This window comes from Neomonachus schauinslandi, chromosome 2, assembly GCF_002201575.2.
Source record: "Neomonachus schauinslandi chromosome 2, ASM220157v2, whole genome shotgun sequence".
In the NCBI taxonomy this organism is placed as follows: Eukaryota; Metazoa; Chordata; class Mammalia; order Carnivora; family Phocidae; genus Neomonachus; species Neomonachus schauinslandi.
In genome coordinates, this window is record NC_058404.1 from 201,573,685 (window position 1) to 201,588,279 (window position 14,595).

The window sequence follows — 14,595 nt, forward strand, 5'->3', positions numbered from 1 at the left end:
CGCGAGCGCGCGCACAGACGCAAGCTCGCACACACAACACACACAGATGCGAGCTCACGCACACACACAGACGCGAGCGTGCGCACACACACACAGACGCGAGTGCGCGCACACACACGCACAGACGCGAGTGCACGCACACACACAGACGCGAGCTCGTGCACACATGCACACAAAGACGCGAGCGTGCACACAGACGCGAGCGCGCAAACACACAGACGCGAGCGTGCACACAGACGCAAGCGCGCAAACACACAGACGCGAGCGCACACACAGATGCGAGCACGCACACACACACAGATGCGAGTGCACACACACACAGACACGAGCTCGCACACACAGACGTGAGCTTGCACACACACAGACGCGAGCGTGCGCACACACAGACGCGAACGCGCACACAACACACACACGTGAGCGCGCACACACAGGTGCAAGCGCACGCACACACAGACGCAAGCGCACGCGCACACGCACAGGCGCGAGCGCACGCACACAGACGCGAGCTCGCACACACACGCACACACAGACGCGAGCGCGCGCACACACGCACACACAGACGTGAGCGCGCGCACACAGATGCGAGCTCGCACACACAACACACACAGATGCGAGCGCACGCACACACACAGACACGAGCGCGCACACACACATCTTCCCCCACGTGGAGGGAAGAAGGTGAAATTTAAAGGTAAAATGTATTTACTTGTGGAAACATAACAGACGTCATGATTTCTGATAAAGGCTTCTAAAAGGTTATGCAGCAGAACGAGGTGACAGATACTAGGAAGAAATCACATTTTAACAAGATGCAGCTATAATTTTTGCATGCGAAGAACTAGGTAACGCCTTTCAGATTTGCTCAGTCTTACGCAGCAGCTAGGTACATGCTTTGATTTGGCTAAGATCACGCTGATGACTCGCATTCTCCTGCGTCACAGGTGGGCGGACGGGCAATCTGGACACGTCGGGCCTCGACCAGCCAACAGGATGCAGGCATGTCCCTATTACCACGGTACAGGTGGTGCTGTCACTTCACCTCACTTTTTATCAAGTGAGAGCACATTTTGTTTAATTTAGGAAGGCTTTCTATTAGGGTCTTTCCACAGTGAGCTCATCTACAAAGCACATCAATCTCTCATCCCGAGCTCGTTCCCGTACAAATCTAAGTCTATCCAAAAGCAAGGAACGCCTGGTTGTAGCATTACCTGTGAGCCAGGCCGCTGCTCTGAAGGTATTCCTGGATCCTGCTGAGCTCCTCCACTGGCAGCTGGGCCGTGCTGCTCTGAAGTAGACAACAGCACATCAGCAAGTGTGTAACATGGAACGAATCAAAACCACCTTGCGCTCGTTTAGGAGGGAAAGAGTGACATGTACACTTTATTGTAGCAAAGGCAGAGAGGAACGTACAGGAAGCGCTCATATCAGGCACACAAGGAATGACCAACTCATACATCTTATACATGTTTCTCGCAGTGGCGTGTGAAGAATATGCCTGTGGAGGAAAAAACCAGGCAACTGTTTTGCCTGCCCGGCTAAGTTCTCAGTAAAAATTAGCGTCAGTGTTTTTCTAGTACCTGTAAATTTGCAGCCAGAAGCATTTCCACCCGGCGACAGGCCAGAGTGTCGACCATGCGAGCCAGCACACGGAACGGAGTGCACAAAAGCTTGTCCACATACAGTATTAACACAGCGCCCGACTGGCTGAGGTGGATCCCTTCTAAGCACTGAAGCGTCTTCTTCAGGGTGGTAGGCTGGCGATGGGCAGAAGGAAAGCAACAAGAGCACAAGTTTGGCCAACTGGAAGTCAGCAGTTTACCAATTCCGATAGTACATTTTTAAGGTGGAAAAAAAACCCTGACTGGCCACAGTTGGCACCAGGGAGACTTACGGTTGAAAGGTTTTCACAACGAGACTGAATTGCCTGGATGAAGAGGCCACTGGCAGCGGAGTTCCGATGAACAGCACTGATAAAATCCTGCACGGGGGGCTCGTGGGATAGACTGATCAGGTCCTGGATGTGATTCACAATGAGCCATGTTAGGTGCTCTGAATCGTGTAGGTTCTGACACTGAGGAGAAAGAGTGACAGACTCATTCTCAAGTCGACAAGGACAGAACAGACATGGATGCCATAGAAAAGGCCAGAAGTAGGAAGGGGAAGACAAATTCCAAATTATAATCCTAACTGAAACTATCTAGTGTTTGACCACCAATAATCATCAGGGTCAGAACTCACTTCACAGGATCTGTCACCTTCAACCCTACACTGTAGCCAAAGCTGCTGGAGGACAGACCCCGCCCGCCAGGGAAATGTGATGCTCCAGCCCAGCTCCCAGGGACCCTGGCCAAGGGCCAGAGGAGGAGCGGAGCAAGGCCCAGGGTGCCTGGCAAGGACCAGTGACCCCAGGGCAGCGGAATGGCAGGGGCAGCACCGCCCTGCCCTCAGGTGATGGGACCCCCCTGCCGTGAAGCGAGAGCAGATGACACACAGCAGACCCTGCTCTGTCCAGGCTTTGGTCTGGCCTAACGAGAGTGCTCCCCAGTTCTCCTTCCCCAGTCCTGTGACAGGTCAGTGGAGAAAATGGGCTCCCTGTAACTGCCACAGTTTTGACAGAATTCCTGAATCCAAAATATGAATAGATTCCACTAATCAAATGGATATTAAAGAGAGAAATTTTAAGATTTATAAGGAAAGAAATATCCATCTTTGAATATGTGTGTTGCCTTTTCATCTTAACTCATAATCCTTCTAGGCAGAAATTGTAAAATGAAATCAATTCTTTGACATCTAGTTAATGAGTAATATTTTCCATGTGGAGTAATTTGATAGTATTAACTTATAAAATTAATATTTTTCTTACATTTCTGTGAAAGACGGCATTATACAATTATACTAAATCATTTCTCAGAAGTAGAACAAGATAGAAAAACTATTTCAACATAAAGAATGTAAATAAAAAAATGAGTATCAATAAAAAATAGCAACAAAAATCTGTATGATAACAACCAGTTGCTTGAAGGATTCCCCTTCCTTTCCCAACTGAGAACATCACACACTTTGCTGTGTGAAAACAGTATGAATATGGTGCCATGTCTGTGCCAAAGAAACACGTGTGCTGTTATGGGTAGAGAAAAAGCACCAAATCGCAGCCAAAATGCCGCAACAGGTTTTCTGAGTAATGCAATTACAAGGAGACTGTATTTTCTTCTGTTTATTGGTTTTTGTCAATTTTCTATGTTAAACGTGGGATGCTAGTTTTATGGTCAAAAACTCTACAAAAGTAATTTTTTTAAAGATGGCATTCCAACAAGAAGTCATTTAAAATGCAACAGTGGACACCAACACCCTCTGCACAGATGGTAAACAGCGTTTAAATCAGAACTCCACTCCAAGTCACACTCGCCCAAGAGGCGACAGCTGAGTGAAACCCTCTGCAGACAGACCTCCACGTCCGTGACCGGACGGAGCAGGACGCAACGCTCACTACAGCCCTGTGCCAATGGCGGCGGGAGGTCGCTCTGCACAGCATCACGCACACCGGTGCCCTCCGGCCCCCGCCCCGCCAGGACTTACGACATAATCGCAGAAGAGAATGAGCGCTCCCCTTCGCACTATTTCTCTATTGCACACCCCAAGCTTGCAGGCTGCATCGGGGTCCTCCTCCTCTCCAGGCATCTGGGGGCTGAGTGACTTCGTACTGGACAGACTGCGTCTCCTGGAGGGAGCAACAGACGCACTGACGTTTCCAGGGCAAGAGCGAGCTTATCTTCAAAGCTAAAGACGACCAGAAGCTCAGTTCCAGGGCTAGAGCAGATGGACTGCACTGCGGCGACAGGATGTGATGCACACTCTCAGCGACCTACTTCTGAGCCGGGGCAAAGCACGTATGGACATCAAAAGAACACAGAGATCTCACCAGCAAACAGTCAAATGCTTGACTTAAGGCAGAACCTGCCATGAAGCCGCACCTTTGATCGGCACTCAGGCACCGGGCTCTCACCAACTGCGCCGGAAAACATAGCAACTATGTTCAGGATTCCCAGTGTGGGTCTGCAGAACGCTGCCCACCGCCGGGAGAAAGCCTGTACGCAGTCGGATTTCACTGCACCATTGCTGGGGAAATGTTGCCACCCTCACCTGCCCACTGGTACGTGCCGCCACGCAAGCCCTGTCTGAAAGTACGGCCGCAAAACTCATTCCCCGCTCGTGAAGGTTACTTCACTTCTCAGTCGACAGGTTACACCCTCGGGGACCCTCGAAGCGGTCATAAGTCCTCCGACAGGTGTCGCCACACCTGAGAACAGCCCCTGACGGAAGAGTCTGAGGACAATACCCGTCCCTCGGCAACAAAGAGCCTGTGCATCTCTGCTAAGGCTTACTGGGGACAGAGGTCACAAGAAGACAAGAATATTCTGAAATGTCTCAACTTTTCCTACAACACCTTGGGATTTACAAGAGCAACTGGTATAAAATAGTCTACAGATGAAAAAAATTTTCCAACTGCAATGTCCCTTTTCTCACCTGGTGAGTGGACGCACCCGCGTTGTTATCCGTATGACAGAATACTACTCGCCAGTCCAAAGAACAAACCACTGATCCGTGCAAGGCCATAAATGAGCTTTAAATATCCTGCGCTAACTGACGAAGCCAGACTCAAAAGGCTACAGACCCATATGACTCATCCATAGGGCGTACTGTGCAACGGGCTGAACACAGGGACGGAGCACGGACCAGTGGCTGGGGGAGGGGGTGGCCACAGAGGACACAGGGGACCTTCCGAAGTCATGGAACCGTCCTGAATTGTGACTGTGGCATTGTTCACCTGACAATATTTGGTACAAAAGAGTGTGTTTCCCTGTAGTGTAAGTCATAGGTCAATGAAAAACCAACCAACAGAAACACCTCCTCTCCTCAGCCCTCCGGCCAGCCCCACATTTCACAATGGTACGCGCTACAAGGGAGCCTCTGCAGGAGAGGGGGCAGAACTTGCAGTCCAAATCCAGCGGCAGGATTTGAATGTCAACCCACGTCAATCCAAACTGAGCCCCAGCTTGTAGGGGGCAAGCCCCGGAGACCTCAGGACAGATGCGGCTAGATACTGATGGTGAACAAACGCCCCAAATCCAGGCCTCAGAACTGACGCGTGGCCACACCACAGCCCCAGTGCCATGGCACGTGCAAGACCGAAAGGGGCCACCGGAAGGCCAGACAGACTGGAAACAAATCAATGAAAACAGAGCTCCCCAAACAAGCAGCAGACAGGAGCAGACCCTGCTGTGGCAGCCGCGGGTGCTTCCTGGGGCCGTGCGGCCAGAGTACAGCTTCTCTGCTTGCCCGAGAGCCTGCCTGTGCAAGCTGGGGAGGTCACCGTCGTGCAGAGCTGCATCTATCTACCGACTCTACAAATAAAGAAAAATGGAGGCCAGCCCTGTCTGGAGGGCCTGGTCAGTGTCCTGAAGGAGAGAAGAGAACAAGAGGAATACGGGTGGGGAAGGAAGAAAGGAAAAGTCTTGACCTGTGGATGATAGGCATGTGTTCACAGAGAACCCTCCAGAGCCCACAAAAGCCTCCTGGGGATGCTGCATGAGCTGGGCCGGGTCTCAGGATGTGAGGTCAGTACACAAAACCAAATGCACGTCTATAAACCAGCAGCACACCATGGGAAACAAAACACTTTTCCACGTACCATTTAAAACAGCATTCCAAAACATGAAATGTGTAAGATACGAATAATGCTTGCACACGACACACTATGAGATATTGTTGTGGCAAATGAGAGACCGAAATACCCGGAGAGAGACTATGTTCGAAGACTGAAAGACTGGACGCTGGACGCCAGTGCTCCCTCAATCCCGGACCAGCGGCAAGCTCAGTCAAGAGGCCAGTGAGCTCGTTTGTAGACGCAACCTGATTCTAAAACATAAACGTGGACATACAAAGAAACTACAGGAGCCAAAACTATTCTGGAAGTAAAGAAGAGCGGGGGAACGGGCACGGCAGCCGGGGTGACGACGTGGTGGCGGCGGTGTGGGTGCTGCCGTGACGGTGGAGACGCCGATCGGGGGCGTGAGCAGAGTCCACAAGGTCCGCACGTCTGAGCCACACTGTGCTCCGAGAAAAGTGCCAAGGGAACTCAAGAGAGAAAGCACAGTCTTTTTCACAAAATACACTGAAAGAACCGCCCTTTGGGGGGGGTGGGGTGGGGAGATGACTCTTCACCCTCACGCTTTGTCATACACAAAAATTAACTTGGAATGGTAAACACTAAAGCTACGCAAGTTCCAGAAGAAACCATAGAAGAAAATCATGATCCTGGGGTAGGCAAACATTTCTTGGATTGAAGAGAGAGAGAATGAAACAGAAAAAATGACACACTTGATTTCATAAAAATTTAAAAATTCTGCTCTTCCAAAGAAACCATTAAAAAAATAAGATGGCAAACCACAGATGGGAGAGAAAACATTTACTTAGATTCAGAATATATAAAAAATTTACAACTCAATAACAAGATAAGAGCCAAATTTCAAAAAACCGGCGAATATTGAATACATACTTTACAATATAAGATACACAAATGGCCAATAAGCACATGAAAACATGATTACCTTTATGTTACCATGTTATCAGCGAATCAGCGAAATGCAAGTGAAAACCACAAGAAGCAGTGCCCTGCATCCACTACAAGGGCAAGAAGGGAAAGCCCCCGTGACATCGAGTGTTGGTGAGGAACTCGTGACCCCATTTCCCACATCTCCTCCCCTCTGGAGCACACCTCCTCCTGTGAATTGTCCAGAGCTCCGTGGTCCAAAATGTCCCTACTTCCGTGATCTTTTTTAACTTTTACTTTGAAAACTTTCAAACCAATAGAAAAGCTGAAAGATTAATTCAATGAACAAACCCTCTTCACCTAGAGTCAACCACTAATATGCTGCCACCTTTGTGTGCACACACACGCACACTATGCACACATATGCTCACACATGTACACACCACACACACACACGCGCACTCCACACACGCACTCACATGTATGCATACTCCACACACGTGCGCACTCACACGTACGCATACTCTACACACACGTGCACCATATGCATACTCCACACACACGCACATACGTACGCACACACTCCACACACACATGCACACATGTACGCATATACTCTACACACGCGTGCACTCACACCCACGCATATACTCTACACACACACACTCTGCACATACACACATATGCACTCTATGCACGCACACTTTTTGGCCTGTACCACCTGAGAGTACTCGCGGGTGAAGACACTTGCCCCTAAGTAGTTCAGCAGGGGTCCCCTGAGAACTCATCACCACAAAACAACAGGTCCCCTAGAACTCACATTCAAATTCCCTCCATTATCTCAATAGTGTTCTTTCTGGATGTTTTATCCCCCAGATCTGTGGAAGGCCCTTCCGTTTATCATCAGACTGGGGTCCACCCTCCCACTTCCTCTTGAACCCACTCTAGGTCCCTCTGCCCTCACCACTCACCAGCCATCAAAAGGAGGACGAGGAGGAAGAGGAGGTGGGAGAGGTAGAAGGGAGGAGGGAGGGGAGGAAACTCACTGGCTCACATACCCACTGGGGTAATCACTGGGGTAATGGACAATTTCTCACCTTCTGTGCACCTACACATACCTGCTACCATCAGCAGCTAACTCAGGCCCCACCCCACGAAGTCTTGCCCAGCACAACTCAATCTTGGGTGCCCATGGGAGTTTCCCGGGGAGACTCTGAGAACACGAGAGCCCAGGATCCTAATTCCTAAGGTACCCAGCTGCCAGGTCTGGTGGTGGGTTGGGTCACAGTCCTGGTCCCTGGAACAAGCTCCCTGGTGGCTCTGAGGCACACTCCTCAAGGACTCAGGGCCTGGCCTGGAGTGTGTTCCGTGGACGAGAGCATCGGCACCACCCAGGAGCCTGGCAGAAAAGCAGAGTCCCAAGGCTTCCCCAGTGATCTGCTGGATAAGAACCTGATTTTAATAAGCTTGCCGGTGGATTTATATGTACACTGAAGAAGCACTGAAGCAGACAATCATTTTCTGTTCCCCACTCTTACAGCAGGTCATGTTCTTGAAGCATTTCCAATGTTTTCACCAGTCTGTCCCGACTAAATATAAGCATGTGGAGGGCAGAAAATGCATATTATTTTTCTTTGCATATCCCATGGCATATAGCACAGAACAGACATTGAAAGGTGCCTACTGACACTGGATTTTCCAGCTGAATGCAATGGAGTGGCCCAACTAGGACCCCAGGCCTCACACAGCTCAGCCTTTTCACACTGAGCAGAGAGGAGCTGACCTCCGCCCTGCAGCCCTTGCTTTCTCTACTCACCATGGGCCCTTGAGCCTTCCAGAAACTCTGCACTGAGGACTCAGCTTGGCAGAGGGGCGGCAAAGCTTCTATTCCCACATGTGTGCAAATGTCTGAGCAGGACAGTGCCCAGAAATCAAGGCTTAACCCTGAAAACTTTTTTGCAAAAAGGGGGTCACCCCCAGATACTTAATAAGTCTTTGTGAATGACAAAAAATAGGGTATTTCCAAGCAGTTTTGAAATGTTGCTCAGTAATTACTTCATTATCTAAGAATAACCAGAACCACATTTAACTTATAACGAAGTTAAGACATTGCAACATGTCTGGCTCTGGAAGCAATTTAAGGACGAGAGCCTAGCAGGAGGGACACAGCGTGACAAGAATGACCTTCAAGAGGAACCGTGTCAAAGAAACCGCACTTGGAAAGCAGCGGCTACTCTGAACGCCTTCGGTCTGAGCACATTTTCCCTGCAGCACAGTGTCCACGAGAGGAAGGCTTGCCGGCAGCACAATCCACACAAGGCCTCACGGAAACAGGGCCAAACCTCGAGTGGCCCCGCGCCCCAGCGCACGGGAGCAGGCCGCCTGGGGTGCCGGGTGGACATACCTGGGGGTCTGCTGCACCTCTGCCCACCAGCGGTAGTCGGTGTGGCTGACGAGCAGCAGGATCTGGCACCAGAGCAGCACGAGCGCTGGGTGCGTGGGCAGCATGGTGCGCACGCGCGCATTCAGCCTCTCCAGGCCGTAGAAAGTGCCGTCGGCGTGGTCCGCCGCGAAGAGTCTCGAGGCAGCCGCCGTGATTCTCCGGAACATTCCTAGAAACCAACCAAAAGTACAACTGAGAGGCAAACGTCGGGCTGCTCGTTGTGGCCGCAGGAAGATCTTCCACAAAAAGACACACCCTCAGCTCCTTCCCAGAGCCACACGTTCAGAGCCCAGATGCTAACATTCTTACTCTCCCGGGCCTTCTCCCCACTGCCGGGAGCAAGCTGTCCAGGAGTTCCGTGGAGGAGCAGGTGGCCTGCACTCGGCGCCCCTGGGACGGCGAGGCCTCCACAGGGCCGGGCCGGGGGGCCGAGTCTGCTCTGGCAGGTGGGGCAGGACCCTCACCACGCCCTACTCCTGCCACAACAAACACCTCCTCGTGGGCCACAGCAAGTGTCCGGAGGAAGAGGGCATGAGCTGGGCCCGGTCCTCTGTGCCCTGCATTACTGTGTGGGCTCCCTGTGGGGCCAATGGCCCCGAGGGAAGAGGCAGGTGCTGCTGTGGAGGAATGGGGAGCCCGGGCACAGAGAAGAGGGAATGACAGACTACAGGTATGGGGTTTTACTCAACAGAGGACAGCAAGCCGTGGTCGGAGCTGTGGCTCTACCATTTACTCGGCCCTCGCTGTACATTACCTGGGGTCTTAGTTTTCTCATTGCAAAATGGAATTAAGAGCAGTAGCTGCTCACAGGGCTGCAACAGGATCACAGAGTAAAACCTGAGTGAAGGGCTCAGTACGGCACTGGGCAGAGCAAAGGACCACCAACCGGGGCTGCTGCCAGAGGGCTGCTAGGAAAGGTCGCATGGCCTCCAGAGGGGCCGTGAGCAGAGAAGAAGTCAGACAGTTCACTGGGGCAGGAAGGAGTCCATAGTGATGCTGGGGTTTGAACATCTCCCACGATGGTGCAGAGCATGTTGGCAAGAAAAAGCCAGAATCAAGCAGCTATGCCAGGTGACGAGTTCAATCATCAGGTGTGGGCAAGACACCAAGTCACACACTAGAAGGAGAATGGACATAAGAGCCCAAGGCAGCCATGTCAGTGGAGTAACCCAGACTCTGTAGACAATGTCGAGTCGTCTCTGCAGCAATAACCAGGGGCAGGTCACAAAGGGGACAACCCTACTGAGCGAGAGAAGGGGGAGAGAGAAAGGGAGAAAGGCAGAGGGTAGAGTCAGAGAGAGAGACAGAGGGAGAGAGACAGAGGGAGAGAGACAGCAGGAGAGAAAGAACGGAGATCAAGTATCAAAACCAGGACCAAGAATACTCAATGGAGAAAGGGCAGAGCATGGGAGTGGTGGGGACGCACACACACTGGTGGAGGCTCTAGAAAGCCCCCTGGCCCACCTGGTGCCCTCGGCAGAAGGCTGACGGCACTGCTGATCCTGCCGTGACGCCTGCCTCTGCTGTCCATCACCTGGAACCTCCTGGCTGCCATCCCTACAGCTCTGCCCCCAGGGTCTGTCCTACCCAAGAGGCTCTTGCTGGGAAGCAGTCACCCACCAGGGTGAATGAGCCCCTGTATGGGGTGGGGGCTGCTAAGAGGTACACCAAAGAAACGCAAGCAAAAGGGATATAGGTCACTTTCAGTCCAAGGCAACAAAGCCTCTTCTACCTTCCCTGTCCTCCTCAACCAGCAAGGCCAGGGTGCTAATGCCCCGGACAGCTGAGCCCCAGGAAGAAGAGAGGCCTGGTCTTGAATCTCCACATGCAGAAGAGCCAGCAGGGACCAGGAACACCCTCCCGCATGGGCACAGAAACAAGAACAGCCCCCCACTGTGGCAAGCCACCAAAATGCTGCTGCTCTTTGTTACAGTAGCTACGTGACCTTAATTAACACATGGGGAGCGCGGGTACTGGGCCAGGACGGGACGAGGCGCTGGGCGGGGTCTCCCTTCCCTGTCTCCTGAGCAGTGACCACTGGCTGAGACAGAAAGAAGGCCAATGTCTGATGTGACTGGGAGGCAAGGGAAGCCCCAAGAGTTGAGACCTGGGAGAAGGGACAGGGCCCTGGGGCCAAGTGACAGTGACAAAGCACAGACAAGCACCTGAGCCAGGAAGGCTTGCCTTGTCCCGCCCTCCCGGAGCTGAAAGAGACGTGTGGCCAGGAGTGCTGGAAGCAGGGCTGGAGGCAGCGGCCCCATGTTACTGGACTCTCCGGGGCTGCAGGAAGTGCCCTGGAAACGTGAGTTACTGCATGTACCACTGGCAACCGAGCAGCAGCGTGGTGTGTAAGAACGAACAAAGGGCAAGACAAAATGGTTGGGTTTTCAATCTCTGTTTTACCATAGGACCTTCTGGAGCCTGAACTCTCTCTTCAGCAGAAAGGGGGACTATTTCATAGAGCTGCTCTAAGGACTGAGGGAGTGTACCACAGCGAACACCCCACAGTGAACACCCTGATTCCCAGCAGGGCGGCCATCCTCATCTTTGCCCAAGTGTGAATCTGAATCAAGGTCAATCTTATTGCTGCAGGAAGAACCGTTTTCGAAGGTCTCAATTTTCAGTGGAGGGCTAGAATTCACTGCCTTTGTTTAAGCAAAGCATAAATAAAAATCACCAACTTGATATGCTAAATGCACCTCATTTATATAAAAGTACAAGATGATTTACTTAAACTCTGTCTCAAAATCAAACACAGTAATTCTGCCCCCTAATATCTTTAGAAGAAATGCAGTCAAAATAAACATGGAAAAAGACACTTAGAAACACACACTTTATTTGCAAATACTGAACCAAATGACAGCATGCAAAGACACCGCAGCAGAGCCCGCGTGCCCAGCACCAAGGCCAGAGCCCTTTGGTAGAACGCACTGCCGCTCACATCCTGTCCTGTCTGATACAGCGGCCACTAGCCACATGGGGCCATGCAAATTTAAGTCGATTAAAATTAACTAAAATTAAAAAGTATCTCCTTAATCCACACCAGCCACATTCCAAGTGCCCAAGAGCCCCATGTGGCTGGAAGCAACTGAACCACTGCAGACACAGAATGCTCCCCAATGCAGGAGGCTCTCGTGGACAGCGCTGCCGTAGACTACACAATACCTCCCCTGAGTTTTGAGACAAGGAACAGGAGGAAGTGAGGGTGGTGAGTCAGGATACACCTGGAAGGCCACAGAACTCCACGTGACGCACAAGAGGTCACTCTTGTCCAAAGAGGGAAGCAAGCAGCCCTTAGAGATGAACAGGTGTCCTTCTGGTATCAGACACAAACCAATCAATGGCCAAGTATCAGAATGACCAACATATTACAAATGACCTTATTATTCATGTAGCTTAATTCTTTTCTCAACTTTAAACTTATTACGTGCGTCAGTGAAGCATAAATCAGAAGTTCTTCAAAACAAAAATTCTTTCAATGTTACTAATGAGGAGAGCTTAAAACTCTCGAGTCCACTTGATAATTAAATTCTGGCCGTGCCCCTGTCCAAGGGCAATAGCAGTTAAATGAAGCAGCCATGAAGACACCCTCTTCTCCGCAACCCCCACCCCTGCCCACCTCCCCGGTCGCCCTCTGACCCTCACCTATGTGCTCTCAGCGGCCGTCTGGCCGGAGTACAGCAACATCTTGCCTTTGGGCCTTAGTTTAACATCGCCTCTCAGGGACCCTGTCCTCCCTCCCCCTCCCCACCCCCGTTCTGCCTATCGCTGTTCTACTTGCTTCCTTCACAGGCAACATCCAGACTCATGACTCCCTTCCTGTGCATCATCCTCCCCACTGGACTGCAAGCCCCACGAAGGCAAGAGCCACATCAGCCTTCCTGACCACATGGCACCGGAGCGGGCTGACCTGGTGCATCTTTGCCAAGTGAAGAAGGGCTGAAAATGAGAACTATCTCCTGCTCTGAAGGTACATACGTGGTGCATGTGTTTTAATTTGTATGAAAGTAGTATGTACACAACTCAAAAATCCAATAGTAGAGAGAGTCTTCTGATTTTACAAATGCCCTGCCCCATCCCTCTTCAGGCAATTGTTGTCTTGTTTCTAGTTCTGACAGTTACCTCCGAAATTCGACTTGACATACTTTTATCCCCTGTTTACATACTGTTTATCCCCTGCAGCAGACCATCTATTATTCATCTGCTCCTCTTGTCTTACTGTGAGGAAGTAGCCCTCGCTCCCTCTCTCAATGAATGCTGTCCAATCTCTCACCTGGCCCAAGTGGGCCAGAGCACCCAGGGCCTCACGTGCACGCACAGGACTCACGCCAGGACTGAGACCAGAGGTGGCCAGGGGTCATCCTTCCTGCCATGGGGAAGAAGCCCACCAGAGAACAGAGCCAACATAGAAATCAGAGCTGAAACATGGAAATACTTGACAGGGCAACAGAATGAAAGTGCCTGAGGTGGTCATACCTAAAGAGAACAGTGACCTCTGTACTTCCAGGAACTCTTAGGCTTTTCTTTTCTTGCTCTAGCACAGGATAGAGTCCTCCCCTGCAAATGAACCTGCTGGATTTGCCGGAGTCACGCTGAGTGACGGTTACAGACTCTACCCTATTAGAGAGGAGATGCACCTCACTCATGCTACCCATCAGCCGAAGTTACACTTTTGGTTCTATTTGGTTAACTCTGTAGCCCCTACTTCCTGTTGTGTCAACTTCAGATATGACTGTATAACCCCAACAATGCAAGATGCGATTAGTGATCCTTCCATCCCTCCACCTTTTTCTCTACCTTCCACTCCCAAATTAAGTTGGTTAGTTTCCCTTTTATTTTTCTTGGAAATAAAAAACATTTTCATTCTGTTCTGAAACCAAAATTAAGTAAATAAGTCTTCAATGTTTTATTCACAAAATGACTTTAAAATTGAAAAATCAAACAGCATTTATGATTATGTGAATATAGTTTCCAACAAAGCCAAGAAACGTAGAGTAACATTTCTTTCTATAGGTCCTTGGTCATGACCCCTGAGCCACTTAAAGAAGCTATTTAAATTCAAGGGTTTCAATCAAATTGATGAAAATCATGCCATACTTTGGTTTGCTTCATATTTGGACCATGACTTCCTTGTTTATTTTTCCTAGAGATTAGAATTTCCTCTTGCTTTTCCTGCTGAAAGAAGAAAGATATAGCTGTACCCTGTAACTAAAGTCTTCCAGCTTCTCATCCATTTAATCTAAGCCAAGGCATTCTTCTTGAAAACACTCATTCCTCTTAGAAAGCACTGACTATCCTAATATGGACTGGTTGTTTCTGATGCATGCTACAAGGCTGCCTTCTTGTAACTTCTCTCTTGGGTTCCCTGTCCTTTTAAATTCACAATCACATGTAAAGGTACAAAAATATCTTGGGCTTCCAAATCTTTAAGAGAGGAGGAAGCCCTCAGGTTTACTTTTTTTCACCAATAAAACATTTTCTTTTTTTTTTTAATTATATGACATTTTGGGTTTGTTTTTTTTTTTTAAGATTTTTATTTATTTATTTGAGAGAGAGAGAGCACAAGCGGGGGGGTGGGGAGGGAGGGCAAAGGAGGTTCCTC

At 50.3% G+C, this 14,595-nt stretch overlaps 1 protein-coding gene across 1 annotated transcript in view; it reads right to left on the bottom strand.

Moving 5' to 3' along the window:
• The window catches only part of HTT (huntingtin), a 138,777-nt gene that overhangs the window by 28,605 nt on the left and 95,577 nt on the right, over positions 1-14,595 (bottom strand). Inside the window, 5 exon segments of the mRNA XM_021677709.2 lie at positions 1,209-1,285; positions 1,578-1,754; positions 1,892-2,071; positions 3,577-3,718; positions 8,955-9,162. Of these exon segments, the coding sequence (XP_021533384.2) occupies positions 1,209-1,285; positions 1,578-1,754; positions 1,892-2,071; positions 3,577-3,718; positions 8,955-9,162 (784 nt within the window).